General features: G+C 38.8%; 1 protein-coding gene across 1 annotated transcript in view; it reads right to left on the bottom strand.

The window, feature by feature from the left end:
* The window catches only part of RALYL (RALY RNA binding protein-like), a 129,867-nt gene that overhangs the window by 5,491 nt on the left and 102,372 nt on the right, over positions 1 to 22,004 (bottom strand). The window contains exons 7-8 of the mRNA XM_009276030.1: positions 18,618 to 18,731; positions 13,818 to 13,996 (exon numbers count right to left, since the gene is read on the bottom strand). Coding sequence (XP_009274305.1) covers positions 13,818 to 13,996; positions 18,618 to 18,731 — 293 coding nt within the window. The remainder of the gene's footprint in view (positions 1 to 13,817; positions 13,997 to 18,617; positions 18,732 to 22,004) is intronic.

The raw sequence follows: 22,004 nt of genomic DNA, 5'->3' as shown, positions 1-22,004 counted from the left end.
AACAGTTTAATTGCTTTGAAGTGTTAGTACTTATGTGAGTACATGTGAGAATGGCTGTGTTACTCATCAGTGAAAACAAACTTCTATCTCTTTTGTATTAAAAAGTGCTCTGTTTCACTTGCTTGCCTGATAAAAATCAGCAGGAAGAATGAGAAAGCCCTATCAAATACTGATTTTTCCCCTAGACTAACATATCTTTTCTTTCTCAGAGTCCTGTGTAGGCAGATTTGTGATGAATACTGTTCGGTGTAGTGGTGGAGACAGGATCTAATATTTGGAGAGCGTCAGTGAGGACATGCTGCAGTTGAGATGACGGTCAGGTGTGAGGCTGAAGGAACGACTTTGGGATTAGAGTCACCATGGTCATTTGAGAGCTTTGCTGAGAGGGGCTATGAGGGCGGCAAGGAGGGGGAGGGAAAGAAGTGGATCTGTCCACCTCACTTTGTGGCTTTTCCTCCTACTCTACTGCTTTTTGCAGCAAAATCTTCCTCTACAAGGTCCTTTTTAGCTGCAGGAGAAGACACAGGGGCTGGTAGTGTAGTTTCTGGTGACAGTGGGAGGCGTCTGAAGCTGGAGGCATTGGACCTTCTGCAGAGTGTGGGGTGGGCTGCGGGATGTCCAAGCAGGAGAACATGGAAGAGGTGGGAAAGTGGGAAGGTGGGAAGGTGGTGCTTTTGCAGCACTTGCTGCCCTGAAGCCTTCACCCAGAATACACCCACAAGGCTACCCCATGGTGAAGCTGTGCTCCCACCACCACCACTCCATTTCATGTTCTCTCTTGGATGATATAAGGTGAGATTGGGAACAGCATGAAAGCCAGACAAAATGCAGTAAGGCCTCACTGATGCTGTCCACAGAGTTCCCTCAGCTCACACCAGTGTGCCTTGAGAGCAACTCAACACCTTCTTGGGATCCAGTGCCAAATAAAGGGGAAAATGTCCTACTTTCCTTTAACCCCAAGTATGAGTGGATATTCGTAGTGAATTCCCAGAGGTATGACTCTCATTGGAGATCACTAGGTGTTTTCTGCTTCTTAGGATTGGGCCTGTTCAATGAGAAGCAAGTCTAACAGTGCTAGCAGGATCCATGGTAAGGATTGTCCTTGATCATTCTGAATACTACGAAGGAGATGTTTTTAGGATGCAGAATTCTGTCAAAAAGTTGTAGAATAAAATTCCTACTGATTTAACCTCTGCTCAATGTGAGGAGTAGGAATTCCCCGGTGTGAGGTGGTGGTCCAATTAGTATGAATGCCGAAGGCAATAGCTCCTGTCCTACCAATGCCAAGGGTGCAGGTTTGAACACATGGCTTAATGTATAAAGGAAATACTAAAACTTGTACCCTGAGGCCACTCACTATGTCTACACTTTAAGTAGTATGTTTTTAAAATATAGGAAAGTAGGAGCTTATGTAGTACTAGAACTACTTTAAACTAATTACACAGAAAGCACCTGCTAAACTTTCCCAGTATTGCCAAATTAGAGTTGAGATAGGTATCAAAAAACAAAGTGCACCCATGCAGGAAAAAGAAATTGTATGCAATGATGGTAAGGAGATCAGGAATGTCCTATCTAATCAACAGGAGATTTTTCGGTTACTTAGAGGCAGACATTTTACTCAACATAAAGACCAGGTGGAGCGATGTAAAAAGGAAATTAATTGAGAGGAATGAGGAGGAGAGCTTGCTGGAGGAAGCAATTGGAAACATTTAGCGTGAGATGACAGAAATACTGGGAAAGCTCAGAGTAAAACATAGGAAGGAGGAGAGGGGTGAGACTAACAATGATGCACAATGGATACTTAAATGGTGACGTGTACTGAATTAAGAAAGTCAATTAAACATACAGCATGTAGTTACCTGTGAAAGACTTGGTTTGGGAATGTGATCCAGATGGAAATGACAATAAAACCTGGTCCTATTTTAAACAGCTTTTGCTTGGTGTTTTCCTGCATAATACTTATTTGAATGTAAAGTGCATAGTAGTGCATAACATTTTTGTTTTGTGAGGATTTTGAGAGACATTCCATTAAAAATAAAAATTACAAAGCAAAATGGTGGACTCAGGGTTACATTGTGGTCTGCAAATGGTGCAGAATCATCTAATAGCTGAGAAGGGATTAGTATAACCCTGCAAAGAGGAAGAAGAGAAGAATTTAGCCTTTTGATCCTCTGTTTATTGGGGCTGGAACACAACTTACTCTTTTTGAAAGACATTATAAAACTGTAGTGTACTTTTAGAAATCAATGGCAACAACAATTTGGAAACTTCAGATACACATATCAGCATAACAAGCTGGCTAAGATGGCATTTGATTAACTTCCAAATCTTCATTTTGGCAGACTGAGCTTGTTTTATTCCTCACTGATTGCTTTTTTGTTGAAATGGCAATTACAGTTCTATCACCTTCTAAATAACTTCCCTTTTCTGAGGTCCGTAAATGCCTATGTACAGATAAATTCAATCTGCCTTTCATGTTTTGGTATTAATCATGCAGAAAATCTTCTTAGTAACACATTTATATTTTCTCAAAAAACTGAGACCTTTTGGAATAATTGGGTCACTAACTGCAGCGGCTCTGCAATTTGTATTGAAAAAATAAAAATATTTAAAATTTGTGTCTTTTTATATGGAATAATAACAACCTTTTGGCTTTTCAGTGTTTACCCCTCTTTACTTGTGTGAAGACTTTCAACAGAGAAATGTTTCCTCTGAGGGTTTTTCATTCAGCATTCTTGAGGCTCAAGCATACTGATAAAGCCTGTGAAATGAATGTTTTCTAGGGGAACTAAAGCTATTTACTTTCAAAGACTGACACACCAGGAAAAATGTGTGATGCATGGCAATTGCTCAATTTCAGTTAAATCTAAGAATTTGAGGATTAAGCTGATTGATAGGCTCAAATCCACAGCCAAACACAGACCCAATGCCTGGCCTGAATCATTGCGGAGGATTTCAGTGTCCCAGTGAGAGCCTGGAAAACACCAGTGTCCCCTTCCCGTTCTCTCACCACTTTCCCACTGTACCTCGTACTGCTGCTTTGGTATCTACACTAGTTTACTATTCTGATACCTGTTCTCTCTACACAGGACTGGGGAACGTTGGTTGCAAATAATGAGTGAACCAAACCCAACCTAGCACCTTTCACAATTCATCCAAAGTCTGCTGGAATCAACCAAAATACAGGGAGGTAAAAGAAGAGCAACTCCACCAGAATTAGTGAAAATTACATTGGCAAAAATATTCAGGGGTGGAAACTGAAATCAGTCTTCATATTTAAATTGGTGAGTTACTTCAATTAAATCTTATGTTTCTTTACCAGCCACAAGGTACAGCAAAATCCTGCGATCTTTTTTTATAAGCCTTCATCACCCTCCCCTGAAAAAGGACCTAGGTTTGCTTCCGTGTGGTAAGTGGCTGTCCCCATTTCTGTAGTACACTCAAAGGTTGACTCTACTCTCATGAATTTTAGGCTAGCAAAATCTGTGGAGCTAATTCTGACTTACTTAGATAGAATAAACGTAACCAGGCCACTAGTACTGAATATTAAGGTCAATTACATTACATCAGAGAGGAATTCAGCTCATTTAAGCAAGTATTTTGTTTACATGTCTGAGAGAATTTTTGGCCTCATCTGACAACATTATTTGCCTCTGAATCAATTCGCCTCTGAATCAATTCACAGGTTGGGTTTTTTTGTTTTTGTTTTTGTTTTTGTTTTTGTTTTTGTTTTTGTTTTTGTTTTTGTTTTTGTTTTTGTTTTTGTTTTTGTTTTTGTTTTTGTTTTTGTTTTTGTTTTTGTTTTTGTTTTTGTTTTTGTTTTTGTTTTTGTTTTTGTTTTTGTTTTTGTTTTTGTTTTTGTTTTTGTTTTTGTTTTTGTTTTTGTTTTTGTTTTTGTTTTTGTTTTTGTTTTTGTTTTTGTTTTTGTTTTTGTTTTTGTTTTTGTTTTTGTTTTTGTTTTTGTTTTTGTTTTTGTTTTTGTTTTTGTTTTTGTTTTTGTTTTTGTTTTTGTTTTTGTTTTTGTTTTTGTTTTTTTTTTTTTAAATTGGAGGCACAACAGTTGTTTTTGACAGTTGAAGCTGAGCCATTAAAATCAAATATTTTGATGTCTCAGAAATATCAAGCACCATGACTATCTTATTCTTACCTAAAAGCTTAAGATAAACACATAACCCTGCCTAAAAAGAAAAAACAAACAAATAAACAAACAAACTCAAAGTGAAATTAGCACAAAAATGAATAATGAATACTAAATAATGATAAATCTACTGACGATGGGTCAACAAACAGCAGAGTCCCCCTTATCCCCGAAATACAGAAAGTACACAAGCTACCCTTTCAAAACACAGGTCCACAGGAAGGCAGTGCATAAGCTTGACACAAAGCACTCAGACAATTTGTGAAAAACATTAAAACATGCTAAGCAGTGCAGAAGTAATTAAAAATTCTTTAACGTATCAGATATATTGCCAAGATGTCACCCATACTAGTGTTTCCAAATAGACATATCGCCAAACTTCTGTGAGTCTGTAAATCCCACATGCAAGCTGGTGCTCTGTATTGACAGGTGCTTGCTAAATGAGTGTACTTAGGACTAGCCTTGTGCAGCATTGGGCTATAACCAGCCATTGCTTAGGTTAGTCTAAATACCAGAATTTTGTGACCATTCCTTACAATGGTTCTCAGAAAGTAAAGCAAACAAAAACCCTGTTTAATATTTATACCCACTTATACCCATTTATTGTCTCAGAAAGGATGTACCTCATTTAAACTGCTGAACATGGGTGGTTCTTCTGTGCTCAGTGGGATTAACAGGGTGTAGGAGAATCGTAAAATCATAGGCTCACAGAATAGTTTGGGTTGGAAGGGACCTCTAAAGGTCATCTAGTCCAACCCCCCTGCCATGGGCAGGGACATCTTCAACTAGATCAGGTTGCTCAGAGCCCCGTCCAACCTGACCTTGAATGTTTCCAGGGATGGGGCATCTACCACCTCTCTGGGCAACCTGTGCCAGTGTTTCACCACCCTCAGCGTAAAAAATTTCTTCCTTATATCTAGTCTAAGTCGACCCTCTTTTAGTTTAAAAGCATTCTCCCTTGTCCTGTTGGAACAGGCCCTGCTAAAAAGTTTGTCCCCATCTTTTGCCCCATTTAAGGGGAGAAGATGACACACTTTCCTGCTCTTGCTATATGTGCCTGGGCATTATGCTGGAAACTGCTGGTGAAGTTTATTAGTGTTCACCCTGCTGGGCCTGAAGGGACTTGTCCAGAATTGTTTTGCATATAGATAGACCTCAGAAAGAGAGGCCATACTAATAATTCTGAGCAGAAAATGTAGGAAGTTAAATGATGACTGAAACTTCAGGCAGGTCAAGACTGATGGCAGGGTGCAATGAAAAAGCAAAACAAGTTCATTGAAGAGTATATTTGATGTTGTTCAACGGGCAAAACCAAAATTTGTGATTTTTTTGACTGGAAAGCATATGATTTTATAAGTTTAAACCATATATTTGGGGAGTGCTTCTTTCCCACATGTTGGCTGTAGGGCCAAAGGCACGTATTGGTCTGACCTCAGAAAGAGGGTCTGAGTCTACATGCACATTCGATCTGCTGAGACGTATTGCCCACCGCATTGGCTCAGTGGCAAAGCTGAGAATGAGACCCAAACTTCCTGATTCCCCATCCTTTGCTTAAAAAAAAGATAAACAGAAGAAAAAAAATGCTTTTCAAGCTCTTTTGCATCAACTCTGTAAGATTCTAATGGCTGTAATTTAATTCTATTATTTACATTATAAATGTTTTAAAAATTTTATGCTTTTGAGTTTTTTTTTTTAATTGGGGACTAAATAATATATAGCAGCTTCAGAGAAATAGATGTGAAAGGTGATGAAATTATTTTGTTCATTCATTTTACAAATATGCAATTATAGGCAGGGAAGTCTAGTAGAAAGAGAGACACAAAGTACATGGTAACAGTGCTTGCATTTTCTGCAGGTTCCCATGTGATATGTAGGGGATAGGATGTAAATAATAATTAGAAAAATATTATGTAGTCTGTCAGGACTAACCTGATTAAAACCCTGAACACCACTTAGGAAGTCTGCCTCTGAGAAATCGACTGCCTGGAAAAATGGGGAGGAGGAGCTGGTAGCAAGGCCTTTCCAATGACTCACTTGTACAACAGCATGTGAACAACAAACAAGTCTACTGTGCTATTGCATATATTAAATATAACAAAAGGGCATGTCAGGAAGTTTCTTGCAATTTTTGATTTCATGACATGCTTTTATTACTTTTTCCATTTTTTCAGTCACAGATTATTAGATTTATTGCAGCTTTGGAAGGTACAACACATTAGTATCTGTCAGGTATGCTGCCCCTAATGACTTTCTTAGCTTGCTCAAGTACAAACATCTTGCACTGATATTTATCAAGTGAACACAATCTTTTACCTATTCATTTGTCTTAGGAATGAAGAGCTTCATGTTTCCCCTGATACAGAAAGCAAGATTTCAATGAAGTCCAGAATGTTCAGTGCATTGAAAACACTAAATTTTGCTTGGTCTCAATGATATTTAAAGTAATCTAAATAAGATTTCTGGCACAATGTTGCTTCAGTCATTACCATTAGTTAGAAGTTTTGTCCTCTTTTTTTCTAAATAGTACTCTGTATAAGTGCACTCAACAAGCTGCAAATTGTCACCATAGCTATTGATACTTTTGACATGCCTGATCAACCTAATTCTGCTAATAGAAGAGTCAGTCTGGTCTGCCCTGATGAAATTGTCAGAAGAAAAATGTATCTAAAAGGGCAATGAAAAATCCAGTTTGATTACAATAATAAATTAAGTACTCCCTATCCTATCATAGTCACATATTTGATCAAACTTGCTATTTGAGATATGCAAAATTGGGCTTAAACAACATGAAATTCATCAGACAAATTTTTATTCCTTTTCTGTAGATCTTATTTTACTCTCTGCTGAGTACTTTCATTGTTGAATTCTCATGCAAAATAATGAAAGTGCAGAAAGTTTCACTGTTTCATACAAATTTGCTATTAAATTACTTTAATTTCCCTTTAACTACTTATAGGAGAGGGAAATGTTTTTGATGAGCTTTAGCCAAAGTACTAGTTGGTTCCATTGATTTAAATGGTATTTTCATAAATTCCTACAAGAAATATCGCTATTATTATATCATAACATTTTTACTTTTGCATAATGAATCTCAGTGCAGCAAGAGGATTAGCCTGAGTTTTTTGTCTGTGGCAGTTTCTGGTTTTTTTTTTTAAACATGATTCTCTATCAGACATTAAAAACAAATCTGATGATAGACTGAAAACATGCAGTGCAGAGATGGAGAAAAGGACAAGAGTAAGAAAAGAAATATCCTTGAGAGGTAAATGTAACTGAAATATACTTAATAGAAAGAAAACTTTAATTGTTGTTGAAATAACTGTGGTAAATCTACATTGTAACCAGAACTGGGCCTTGCACAGTCTCTGGAGGGCGGCCTTGCACAGTTTGTGCATACCTTTTGTTTCTGATATAATTTAATAAAAATGCCTCTCACATCTCATTTGTACCTTTTGTTTCTGATATAATTTAATAAAAATGCCTCTCAAGACATCTCATTAAAAGTGACTCATTATTGTGGAACTCCCATCTAATGCTTGTGTGGCTTCATTATTTTTAGCGTAGCTACACCAGCATAAAATCACAATGCTGCGACTGTGAATATATCCTTCAAATTCCAGCCAAGCACTAACCAGAGTCTGATCTGAGTTAAGACACTGCAAATCTATTGTATTTGAAATCATTGGGTTCGCATGCTCTACCACAAAACACTGTTTGCTCTACTGAATGCTTAACTACTGAACCACTGCTGTGTTATTATTATTATAGTTATTTATTACGAAAGGCTGACAGTTTGATAGAAACTATTCTTCTCAGGCAATGTAATATAGATATGAGTGCTTGTGTATAACTCATTCCAATTAATTAGCTTGTTGGTATTTTATTAAGCATTAGCCGAAAGTGATTTTTTTTCCAAATCGACAATTCTTCAGGCTTTCAGCTAATTAATTGGATGCCACCTTTGTTATTTACAAGGGGATTGTGATGATAAGTTATAGTTCATTTTGAGCCAGTGCTTCCTTGATGATCGATTAGCACCATTTGAAACAAGTTCAGAGAAGTTATATTAAATGCTCTGGGTCTGCACGGGGTTGTCCAGCTGCTAAATCAGCAGAGTAAGGAAACCACCGTGCAATCTGATTCACAAATGATTTTCCTGCATGCTCTCAGCTGTGCCACACACTGCTAACACTACTTGTAGTAAGAAGGGGCTTGTTTTAGAGGCACTGAGGCCAAGCTGCTTTACAAATATTAAAACGTGTGTTGGAGTGTGCAGCAAAGGTGACTTCTCTGCTCTCTGCTGTGCAGCCACAGGAATAAGAGGAGGTTATTGGCTTTCCTTCCCACTCCTTACAATTTAAATCCACGCCAGGCACCTGAAAGCTGCTTGATATCACTGATGAGTTGTGTTCTGATGATTTGTGGCCTGTTTGTGATTTGTATATGAGGTGAATTTAGTAAACATGAAGATCTTTCTTCATAGGAGCTTGTTTTCTGTAAGGCAAGATGGGAAGCTATGTAGGTGTGTTGTTTTCCACACAGCACTATTGAGGGACAGTTCAGATTAAAAGCAATAAGAGTGGATGTGTTCGCACTAGGAGGGAACACAAAGATTTTTAATTCACTGCAACTAGAACCTGTTCAATGCGAGGAACAGATAGAAAGCCTGAATCATGGGTCTTGTAAAATCTGGGATAGCCAACTACTTTTTTTTTTAATCTAAAAGAAGCAAAGGAAACAGACCTGAAGTTTTCATCCACCCCAGCTACCTCTGATGATCAGTTAAGTGACATGAGTTGTAGACTAAGCTCAGGAGCTACATTCCTAGGAATTCTAGGACGAGAGGAAATGGCCTCAAGTTGTGCCAGGGGAGGTTTAGATTGGACGTGAGGAAAAATTTCTTTACTGAAAGAGTGGTTAAACATTGGAACAGGCTGCCCAGGGAAGTGGTGGAGTCCCCATCCCTGGAGGTATATAAAAGACGTATAGATGAGGCGCTTAGGGATATGGTTTAGTGGGCATGGTGGTGTTGGGTTGATGGTTGGACTTGATGATCTTAGAGGTCTTTTCCAACCTTAATGATTCTATGATTCTATGATTCCAAGTTAGTGATTATTTTATATATATATAGCTACAATATATTATCACATGTCCTTGTACAAGGGGCAGTGGAAGGCCAAAGTGTAAGAGCAGGTGGGTGTGAAGCATATGACACTCTTCACTGAGCAAGTTGAAGTCAACTGTTTGACTCTGTCAGTCTCTCCTAGCATATCCGTACATAGCTGGATCATATATCTGAAATCACCATTTAAAGAACTCTTCAGTATGTCAATGCAGCAAAAGTCTTTGGGGATTGTTCTAAAAAGATCCTCAAGCTGGAGTGTCTGCAGCACTGGAGACACTTACTGAGACACTTTTGTGGGCAAACAGTTGGTACAAAAGAAACTTTCCCAAGAGGTGGTTTGATGACTGTAGCAGATGCTTCAAATGCAGTATGTCTTGAATTAGAGTTTAGATGAGCAATCAAGTTATTGTGGCGTAAAACTTTTTCACACTTCAGCTGAGCCATAACGACTGGTTGTGGGCGTGTCTTTAGTCCATAGAAAATGACAATGCAGGAATGAACAACATCCCAATCTAAATGGTGGATGAAGAAGGTGTACAGCTGTTGAATGTGATGTGTTTTTGTGTGTGCAGCCAGCAGGCAAATGAAGAGGCTAAAGCCTCCTTAAATCCACGCCTGACTTAACTCAGACTGCAGGCTAATCTACTTCGCATTTCTTTACAGTTGGTCTAGGCTGAAAGCAGGCATGAGGACAGCTGCCATCACTCAGTTGGTGTGCAGTAACCTGTTCTTCCAAACAGACAGTGTGTGAATTTAGAGAACTGATCATTCCACCTAAACCCACAGCATGGATCCTGCATAGTCACCTCCTTTGCAAGTTAGAATTAGAAATAGAGAAATAAATGTATTTTTGAGTCCTCTAGTCCAAAGATGCAAACCCACATACACAGGTTCAGAGGCTCCATTCTGGTAGCATCTGGACTCTGGCAGCAGGTCTCTCCTTATTGAACACTTCCCTTTACTGACAGCCTTAGGTATGGTCACAGGGGAAACAAAAAAGAGACAACAGGGTATTGTGTTCAGCAAAAAGAATCCTGCAGCAGGTTATTGTCAAATGGCTTGGCAGAAGATTTACAGCTAAATATGAAACACTGCAAAAAAATGCTAAGATCTAAATTTAAGTCATGTTGCTCGCTCCCTCTAATAATATTTTTCAGACTAGTGGACTCACAACCAATTTTTGGTGCTGAACTGACTTCAGAACATAGCTATGCCCATTTCAAATGTTTTTCTATTTGCTTTGCTGCTCTTAGTGATGAAAGAAAAGATTTTTTTTCATCATTACCCTAAATCCCTTTAGCTTTATACTTGGAAAAGATTATAGATTTCATTAAAAAATGCCCTTTGGAGGGGTATTTCTTATTCTGAGTCCAAGGTTATGTCTTTACACATGGAAAGTTTGTCCTAATTGTTTCACATTTAATACCTTTCATGCTAAAACCCCCTTTTTTTTCCTCAAGAGTTGTAACTGGCTCCATTCCAAAATGACACATTTGCTGTTAGTCAGCACTTTTTCCTAAATAACTTAGTTTTCATAAAACAGGAGAACAACATCTGTTAGGACTTCTTGTTTTATAGCAAGCTTATCTATCTACTTTAATTTTCACAAAACAGAGGGTAATGCCAGATAGCAGGGCACAGAACAGGTAGAAGCAGACTGAAATCCCCAGTATGCCTACTGGGATATTCACCATATATTTGATAGTATTCTCATTGACTTTCCAGTTATACAGCTATCAGTGATTGGAGTGGAAAGTAAAACTTATATTATTTCTACATAAATATATGTAAGTATAAGTGAAAAACAGACTAAATTACCATATGCATCATAAACTACCAGCTTCATATTATAAGAGTACTGGCTAATACAGACTGAAATCCCCAGTATTCCTACTGGGGTATTCACCATATATTTGATAGTATTCTCATTGACTTTCCAGTTATACAGCTATCAGTGATTGGAGTGGAAAGTAAAACTTACATTATTTCTACATAAATATATGTAAGTATAAGTGAAAAACAGACTAAATTACCATATGCATCATAAACTACCAGCTTCATATTATAAGAGTACTGGCTAATACTGCCAAGTGTTTGGGTAAAAACTGTAGAGGAAAGATGCACAGTTCAATTTATAATTGCTTCTCTGTGGGAAACACCCATTGCCTGAGATTTCTTTGAAGTAATCCTTTGTAGAACAATCCTTTATCCAATCCATAGCAGTTTTTCATTCACTGATCTCCCTAGGCTTTGCAAAAGAAAGAAAGTGTTATTATCCCATCGTAGCAGGGAGGAAAACTAAGGTGAAGTGGCCTCTTCCAAAGCCTGAGGAAAATGACAAGGGAGGATGAAAAGCACAAGGATTTTACATCAGTGGCAATCTCAGTTCTGAGCTTTAAAGTGTGCAATACTGCCAGCTTCTCAGCTAGAGGGTGCCAGCTTCTCGGCTAGAGGGTCCCAGCTTTTGGGAAGGCAGAAGGCATGAGGCTGTCTGGCTCCACTGCCCTGGCACTGGGACGGGGTGCACTTGACCGAGATGATGCACGTAAGCGCTCTTCCTTGGCCTTTCCTTGCTACTACCATGTTGTGTTGGGAGGGTATCATTCATGAGCGCTAGGGCGCAAGGCAGAGGACATGCTGTCCATGTGCAGGGAGCCACCTCCTCCCGGCACTCAAGGGGCTCAGTAATGGCATGCAGAGAAGCTGGATCTGGTTCCTCCCTGTGCCTTAGATGTGCAGCTCAGACCTCTGAGCTGTCTTTGGAGCTGTGTCTGCAACACACACACTGCACTTCAACTAATGCCATAACATAAATCTTGGAACGGCTTTTTAACTTGGAAGCAGTGGTGTGCAAATGTGGCTATGCCTATTCCAGACTTTCACTGTAATGAAGTCTTCCTGTGCTGCTTGCTTTTTAGAAACTTCCCTGCTTAGGCCTTTTCTAGATGAAAAATTTCTTCTACATCATGATTCATTATATAGTGAAGATATATGCTAAATATGTCATACCCACAGGGTGAAATGACAGCACTGAACAGTCAGAGGCTAATATACTGTACATTAACTGCCCCACTTAGTTGTCTGCAACAGGGAGTCTGACACCTAATTAGTGCAAAACCCACCAGTCTTGCTAAACTGTGGTCACCCCTATGGCTAATATCACTTCAGCTGATCAGGTATTAGCAATGGTGGGATATTATATTTACAACTATTTATTCATTACAAAATTTCAACTTCCTACAAATTCAGAGTGGCAACTGCTTACAGAGGTCCCTCATACCTGTACAGGAGAACCTGTTTCTTTGAGAAAAAGTGATAATATCATCTATTCTACATGGCATGTTAAAAGTTGAGGGGATTCAGGTTGTAGTAGCTTCTCCTGGGCATAATGCTATTCAGGATTTATAAATTCAAGAGGGCCTTGTGCTGGCTAAAGGGACACAGACCCTCAAATTAACAGTAGGTTTAAATTGTTTTTGGAGTAAGCAGTACAAAACACTGGTTATTCACATGCCGTGTTACTCCAGACTTGGTGCTGGTTCAGCTGTGCCCATTGCTGACTGAATTCTGATGGCATCACTGAATGATTTTTACAGTGCAGACATGATTAAATGTGTGTTAAAAAGCAAGCAGGAACAGTGACACTGAGCAACAGAAGTGATTTCTGCTCAAAGCAAAAGAATATGAAAGCTGGGAAGAGAGGGGGAGTATTATAGATTCTAAAACAATGTGACTGATCCATTCTTAGGAATGAAGAAAAAAGTATAAATCTGACTTTCAAAATATTTTTTAATGTTTCTCTAGAAGAACTTAGGAGTTTTACAACATGATGGGCATTTCATAAAGGTGCAGGCTCAGGCTGAAAACCCAAACATTTCTTAACTGAACATTTCTTAGGGAAAAATCCTTTATAGATTCTAAAACAATGTGACTGATCCATTCTTAGGAATGAAGAAAAAAGTATAAATCTGACTTTCAAAATATTTTTTAATGTTTCTCACTTAGGACTTAGGAGTTTTACAACATGATGGGCATTTCATAAAGGTGCAGGCTCAGGCTGAAAACCCAAACATTTCTTAACTGAACATTTCTTAGGGAAAAATCCTTCCATCAAAAAAATCTGTACCCCCCAACACAGCCTGCAGGAGATACACATGGAACACAGGGACTTGGAATTATGGGGGAGCACGTGTTTACTAATAAGAAAGTTTTCCATTCTAGAATCTTATTTTGAAATGTTCCAGTTAGGAAAACATGGTTGCTTCCCCTCCCCACCTACATGTCATTAAATGTAAAATAATAAATGTAAACCAATATAAAGTACATTTCATTTCCTTTCTAAAATCACCAAGTGTAGTAAAATATATTTTTCTTGTTTATCCTCAGAGGGCCCTGTGCTTAACTAATACTACAATGTACGAAGAATATAGGACTAGGCACTAGTTACAGAACATCACAGTGCTGCTGTGAGCTTTTTTTGTTAACACTGATTGTTGGTTCTCTGTGGTTACTTGTAGCAACTGTATAGACAGACATGGCATGGTTATTCCTTACCAGCTCATTGCTGCCATCCTCATCAAAATCCTCCTCTATCCCATCAGTCATGTCTTCTCCATCCCCATCTGCATCTGGCCCTCCTTCAATTGGCTCTTCTGTAGAGTTATCTGCATTCTCTGATATGCATTCCTCTTGAATCAAATCAGCATTATCTTCCATTTGTTTCTTTTGAGCTTCTGCAAGGAAAACATACTCTGTAGAGATTCAGTAGCCTTCCCTATTGGTGGCAAAGAAAAGTGCTCTGAGGAAGAAACCTAAGCTTCCCATCTCCAGATGAGCTAGCTGATGTAAAAATCAGTTTGTTAATATCTACCAGGCAAACATGATCAAAACTCTTGTTTTCAAAAATTAATGCATAAATCAACCATAGTACCAACATGCTCATCTATCCCATGCAGTGGATGAAGGCTTGATTTACCAGCAGATCCAGCTTTTTGATTTTCTGGACTTTGCTTTGCCCTGGGAATCCAATTGGCATAGTCACCATATATTTATTTATCTGCAACCAATGAGAAGGACATAAATCTCTATGCTCTGAGAAGTGGAAGGCTGTTAATTGCCAATAAGTGAACAAGGATTTGCATAAATTTGCTGTGAATATAGCTCAACAATCATACAGACAATCAACAAAGCCTTCTAGACAACTGAACATATTTTTTATGGAGTAAAGTAACAGTTTCTCCCCGTTGGTATAATGTGCCGAGGTAACTGGAGAATGCCGCTCTCCAATTACCCAAATATAGGGCTTCCTAAAATGTCCACAAAGCAATGAAAAGAAAGACCATTTCCATGGAGGCCCAGAGGATCTGTTCTGGTTGGCTTAGCGCAGATAGCTGCATTGTTGCGATTATGTATTGTGAGACTCCTGGATATGCTGAGGAATTTCATCCAGCTAGCAGAAATCCAGAGGAGGATTGAGGGAGGAATGACAGAGACAGACTGGCCAGAAGAGTGGTTGGAGGGATCAGCCTTATTCCTATGCACATCAGGAGTTTAGATGAAAAGCTTTATGTACTCAAAGTGAATACAGGCCAGAGAATTGGTTGCCTGTAGCTGGAATACCAGTCTTTTCAGTCTGAGGGTGACAATACCCATCAACGATCAAATTTCTAGAATAAAACCATTTATTTCTTTGTTAGATTGACTGTTCTGTAACTCTAGTAGTGTATCACCTATCTTATTGGACAGGCAATGGATCTGCAGATTGTCTATGAAGCTCTATATTTTTCATCTCTATGAATTTATTATTATTTTACTATAAATCATTACCAGCTGCATATAATATTAAAATCTGCTCACACTTTTCTGTATCATCCTGGTCTTAAACCAGGACATTTGTTTTTCCTTCTACCTCGGCACATTTATTTTGCAACTTACTTTCATCTCTTCAGTCTTTGTTAGTCTCTAATCCCTCATTTTCAGTCATTTACTGAAGACACATAACAAGTAAGCTTTTCTCTCTTAGTCACATAATTTCTTCAGAAAGATTCTTGGACTTAAAGAATAAAATGTCATCTTAGATAACTGCTTTGACAGTACTGTAGTCACACGTATTAGTAGAAGATTCAGCCCGTGGAGCCTCATCATCTATTGGTAAGGTGCTCTATACAATACCAGGTTAGTTATAAGTCATGTTACTTGCCTTACTGCGCAAGGAGATGTTGATTGAATCAGCTATGCCTACTATGCCCTGTCCCATCTCCTTCTGCTTTAAGCCACTTCTGAGATTAACCCAGCCGTGGCAGTGACAACTGAATTAACTTTGGTCAAGGCTTTCAAAACGGGTTCCTGAAATTATGGACTTAATACATTTAAATGGGAAAACTTTCAGGATACAGCTGCAAAAAAATTAGCTCACTTACTTAATTGTCTGAATGAGAACATAGACTGGGTTCTTTAGAGAAGTCTAAAATACCAGCTCAGCATCTAACTCTTTTGAGCTCTTTTGAGAAGCTAAACTTAAGATCCTACCTTTCAGAACCCATCTCTGATATTACAGGGCGAATATTCTCCTCTAACCATTTTTTCACATCAAAGCAGCTTCTTATCCCTGGCTTCCTGATTCAGATTTTTACAAACAAAGGAGCTATTCCTGCAGTTTTCCTATGTACAGGAAATCCTCTTATCTATATTCCCATTCCCGCTATTGGAATGGTCAGGGGTTGATAATAAAAGACAGAACATCAGCCATTATTGTAAGGAGAGTTTTCACGCAGCTGTGGAGCAGTAATCAAGGTATGCACTGAGCTTGTCCAGCTTGTCTGTTTAACCTGTCACATTCCTCCAGATGTATAACTTTTAAGATTAATAATTAAATATTCTTCATGAAAGTAATGCAAACTTAAAGAAAAAGGCAAGATGATGGCTTGATTTTTGTTTTGTGTAAACGAGACGTAGATACTCTCTCTGATCCCAGTCTTAGTGAGGCCACACCTTCTGGCAGAGGAAAGTAAGAAATAATATTGCCAAACCACAGAGAACGAACAAAATCATCTCGCATCTGACAACATAAATGAAATAGTTCAGATACTGATGTAGCCTTATCTTATACAAATCTTTCAGCTGAGGAAGCAATCATCTGCAGACTAATCACCCAGGCTGCATAACCCTCTTCATCAGCTCAGGAGACTTAAATGGGGATCCAGGTTTACTGGTGTCTCTGAGGTATTTTTTCTCCTCACACCCTCTGATGAGAGGCAAGGAATATGGGGGACCGGTTTTGCACCCGATGTTTTAAAACATCAACAATTTGAAACCAGTTTTTAATCTCTGAGGAGATTACTCATTGCTTGTCTTCAAAAGGCATAACAGTATGATTCAATACAAATCAACGTTTTCCTCTTTGAGCTGATTTCTATTTAAATGAGTTCACTACAGTCCTTTAGCAAAAGTGAAAATTGGATATCAAAGTACAATGACGCGCAGGTTGTTTTGCATAGTAATGGGTTTATATAAAAACTCCCTGAAGTAGGGATGCGCCGTCTCAGAGCATTTCAGTACACAAGTGATTCAATGGACTGCCTTGCAATTACATCTTCACTGATTATACCAACTTTTATCTAACTTGCATAAAGTAGAAAATAGAATATAATGAATACATATTGTGTACAGTTCTCCTAAAAGAGATAATCACACTCTGTACTAATGGTTTACCTTAGACTTGGAAAAAAGCACTCAACTTATTTTGTGGTATAAACTATGACAGCTGAGGGATTGGTCCTTGTCTGTCAACTTAGAAAGTGATTGTAAATAAAAGGTAGGGTTTTTTAAAGAGCTGTTTTGTTTTTTTTTTAAATTGTTAACCCCAAAATATTTTTCTGTAGTGTTCTGCCCTAGGAAGACATTCATTAGAGTTATTTCTGAATGCCAGCAGGAAAATTCTGGGTTCAGAGAGATACCCCTGAAACAGATCAGCAAATAGGGCAGGCACGGGAACAGGAGGGATCCAGATCTAAATATCTATTTTGCCTGTGTCAGGTTCATGAACCTCAGCTGCTAATTCCCACCAATGTTTTAGATAGTCTTGATGGAGCTCTCTTTATGTGTCCTGTTGGGTCTTTTTGGCTTCACGTAGCTGATTGGGGTTAGGCAAGGGACACAAATCTGAGTGCCCAGACACCCAGGCAGCTGTGGATTTTAAGGCAGAATTTCTTTCACACGTTTCACACAAAATACATAAAAAATTTTCATCAGAGAACGGAGGGGGAAAAAAAAAAGGAACATTGAGATTTTTCACGAGATAAGGCTTCCATTTCACCGCTGGCTCTCATCAAAATCAGCTTGCTAGTACACAGCTCCTGTACAAAGATATACCATGTGATTTATAAGGAAATTGCCAAGGAAGTACCATAGACAGTGGTAAGAACTAAGATTGTTTTCTATATACACCGTGGTGAAAATACAACCTTATAAATTCCTTATAACTGCTCAATATGGCTTTAAAGTGCTGCCAGGTGACCTCATTCAACTAATAAAATGATCACTGCAATGATAGAAATAAAGATATTGATTAAATTAAAAAGCAGGGTTGGATTTTGTCATTCCCAAGGTTTGCCTCAAAACAAAACATTTCAAGACAGAGAAAAGCTGAACTAGAGGTGCGGTCAGATTTACAGAGATGCCACAGTTTCACACAATAGCTTAGGTTGGAACGGATCTCTGGACTCTCCAAGTTCAACTCCTCTTCAAAGCAGGGCCAAACTCAAAGTTTGGTCCAGGTCCATGGGGCATTGGCCCGATGAGTTTTGAATGTCTCCAAGGATGGAGCTACTATAGTCCCTCTGGCAACCTGTTACACTGCTTAGTTGCATCTCTTTTCCTTATATCAAACAGGAATTTCCCTTGCTGAAACTTGTGACAATTGCCTATTGCCCAGGCAATAATTCCTGATATATACCATCTAATAATTCTTAACATGGATAGCACAAGCATCCCCAAGATCAACAACCTCTCACTTAATTCTGTTCAGTCAATTTTTTAGTAGTATTTTGTTTCCAGAACATCTAGTAAGAATCTTTTATTTTCTTTTTTTTCCCTACTGCACCATAGAAAACAATTCTTGAAATGATGTTGCATGCTCTGTGAAGAATATTAATTCATCCTCCCAACAGTTCTACCTGAGAGTTAATTTACCTTGCTTCAGGCCTCCATTATGTAGCAAAATTTCTGGAAGGCTTCCATTCTCTCTTGTCTGTCTGCTTGACTGATAACTAGGAAAGAAAATTAACTCTATCCCAGCCAAAACCAGCACGCTAGGTTCTAATTTAATTAATGTGACAACAAATTGCTTTCACCTACCTGCTTCAGCTTTTTGCTGCTTTTCAATCTTTTCCAGTCTCCCTAGCAAGGAGTCAATTTTTGTTTTGATCTGGGTTAATTCCTTCTTGATTGTTTGCAACTCATCTGATTTCACTGTGGAAAGAGAGTAAAGATGCAAAACATGAAATAAATTATATTTGCAGCCCCCCACGAACAAAACATTATTTTTTCTTTCCTCTGTACTACAAAGTCTACTCTCTCATTTATGTCAGTATTTTTAGAGATTTAAGTTTTAAAATGAACATTGTTAATTAAAAATGCTGAATCCTGGGAAATCACAAGATACTAAACCCTAGTGGCAAGGGGTTATGTGAGGTGTATTGCTCTGTAATAAGCATTTCAGGCAAAACATCTCAAGGGCATTCTTGGTAAATCCGAGTAACTTTTACTGAAAAACAGCCTATAGTGAAAGAATGATTCAAATATGACAGACAGTTCACAGTCTTGCAATGCTATTTTGCTGGACCATTTTGTAATAATAACAACAACAATAACAAGTAGCAGTAGGTATTTTTCAACAAGAGTGAATGGTAACATAAGTGCTAGGGAGCCAGGAATGCAATGTTATATTCCAGTCAACAACTTCATTGCAATAGAAGGTATTAAGTATTATTGCTTCAAAAGCTTTCAGTTCTGGTAATTTCTTGTACTTTTTCCAGCTATAGATAACATATGAAAATATTTCTTTTTATGATCACATCCAGGGACTGGAGGCAACGCCCACAAATTAAGAGCTGAAGTTTCCAGATCTTTGTTGCATTGCATTACTCTTCATTTATGTACATTATTGCACTCTTTGTTGTCTAACGTAAGAAGGAGTAACTGCTTTGGAGGTGTTTTGGCTTCAGAAGAAGCAGCACTGCAGCATGCATGAATGATCTCACTATTATGGCATTATTAGGATATGTTTTTATGCTCAGAAGATAGTCCAAACAGATCCACTTGCCCCTTCTATGGTAGGACATCATGTTGAAAAGGCGAAGAGGAGGAAATGGGAACCCTGTGCTAGCATGGGAAACTAAAGCCATTTATAAAGGTCAGGAGTAGATAACACAGCTGTCACAACTGTGTAGGAAGAAATGGACCATCACCTTAAACTGTGAGGGACTGGCAATGGAAAAGCACTGAGCAGTATTACTCTTCCATCCTTACAGTCGCTGAAGCAGGATGTGTATTGACTCTGGGGAGTGTATCCAGAGCAATGGGAGAGCCCTTAGTGAGCCTGGGAAAAGGAATGTTCTGCCATGGTGAAGGACCTGTTCCCTTTCTGTCCAAAGGGTCTCCTGACTGCATCTTGCCTTATCAGTCCTGTTCATTGACTCATGGGCATGTATCTCATCTTGGTGTCTCATTGGTATTTTTTATTGGACAGTCAAGATCTGATGATGAAGCATGCAGGCAAGCTACTGCCTGCTTCAGTGGTAGTAAATGAGTATGTGTTTGCTTCTAAATCAGCCTTATTGCAAACTTGGAGCACATCCACTGAGGTTGAAACCAAGGCTTTTTACCTTAGAGTTTGGGTCATGTGCATTATAGTTATAACAGGTCAGCTTAAGGCAGTAGGTTGCTATATGTAGTGATGAACTTGTTTAATCACGTGTTCATCTTGAGAAACTGCATATCTCACAGTATCATAGGCTGAAACCTCTGATCTCATATTGAATGAATGGCAGGCCTTAGAGAACAAAGCTTAAAAGTAATCTTTGTGCTAGACCCTTATATGCTATACAGTATTTGACGGAATTATTCAGTATATTTATAGAGCAAGGCCTTAAAATGTTCTTGGAAAAATAACGGGTCACTATCCAATCCCCCAGATCCATAACAAAACGTTAAGATTCTGACAACCATATATTTAGAAGGTTACTGCTTCCCCAGGAGCAGTGGTTGGTCTGTGCTGGAGTAGCAAAGTGGCACAGATTTCAGGGTGAAATTGTGTGAATCTGTCCAACAGGGAGTGTTAAGTGTCTGCAGCAGCCCTCTGTGAAGGCAGCTGGCAACAGATCCTGTGCGGCCAAGCTGTTGTGTTAGAGGTGGTCCCTTGACTGGCAAATAGCACGCTTGCCAAGGCTAAAAGGTCAAAAGTCAGAAGAGACACCACAAGGACCTACTGAGATTTGTTCCCAGTCTAAAAAGCAAAGCAGAAAACATTTGCACTTCTGAATTTGGTGAGGAAACAGGCACATACTTAGGGCTACTGTTCAACTCAGGTCAAACCTTCTGCTTCATGGGGGCTTCCCTGTGGTGTCTCAGTGAGAAATCAGTTTGGGAAGAAGACTGCATCAGAGGGAACACAGACACAACAGTGGGGATTCAACAGCAAGCAAAGATGGTATAAATGACTGAGGAGCTTTATTGCTACTTTGCAAGATTTCCCTATGCCAAAACTATTTGCTCAAACTTTGGTCACTGAATCTACAATTTATAATTCACATTTAATAAGGTTATTAAATAGGAGATTCCATCATACAGTCAATCACTTCAAGTTAACACTAGAAAGGACTGAAAGAAAAAGGGGGAAAGTTTTTCAACAAATCTGCACAAGTTCCAAATTTCCACCCTGGCTCCAACATTGCGGTGGTGTAGTTATTTGAGTTGCTTATTGTCTTAATTTGCAGAGAATTGTAAAAATCTTCAAAATCATTCTCCTAGAGCAAATCCACTCTCAGTTATATTGTACTGGGTACTTCTGTAGTGAGCAACAATTACTAAAAACAAATTACGAAAGGTCCTGATGAACAACAAGCTGAATATGAGCCAGCAATGCACCCTTGTGATAAAGGATGCCATCAACATCCTGGGCTGCATTATGAGGAGTGTTGCCAGCAGGTTGAGGGATATGATCCTTCCCCTCTACTCAGCACTGGTGAGGCCACATCTGGAGTACTGTGTCCCATTCTGGGCTCCCTGGTACAAGAGGGAATGAAGAAGACAAAACCAGACTCTTCTCAGTAGTGCCCACTAACATGTCAAAGACCACTGGCATGAATTAAAGCACATAAAATTCCATCTAAAAAAAAAAAAAAACATTTTTTTTTTTCCTGTGAGGGTGGTCAAACACTTGCCCAGGTGGCCCAGAGAGGCTGTGGAGTCTCCATCCTTGGAGGTATTCAAAAGCCATCTGGACACAATCCTGGGAAACCTGCTGTAGGTGACCCTGCTTAAGCAGGGCAGTTGGACCAGATGAGTTCCAGAGGTCCCTTCCAACCTCAACCATTCTGTGATTCTGTGATTCTGTGGTATAGAGCTTGGGAAGAACTTTAGGCTTTTTAAGCACAGTGTTATGACAAAGACAAAATGTAAAGACTGTAAATACTGTACCTCAGGTCTCCTGCTTTGAGTATATAATTTCTCCTTTAAAACTTC

Source organism: Aptenodytes forsteri, unplaced genomic scaffold (assembly GCF_000699145.1).
Source record: "Aptenodytes forsteri isolate BGI_AS27 unplaced genomic scaffold, ASM69914v1 Scaffold433, whole genome shotgun sequence".
NCBI lineage: Eukaryota > Metazoa > Chordata > Aves > Sphenisciformes > Spheniscidae > Aptenodytes > Aptenodytes forsteri.
This window is presented reverse-complemented; position numbering and strand designations above follow the sequence as displayed.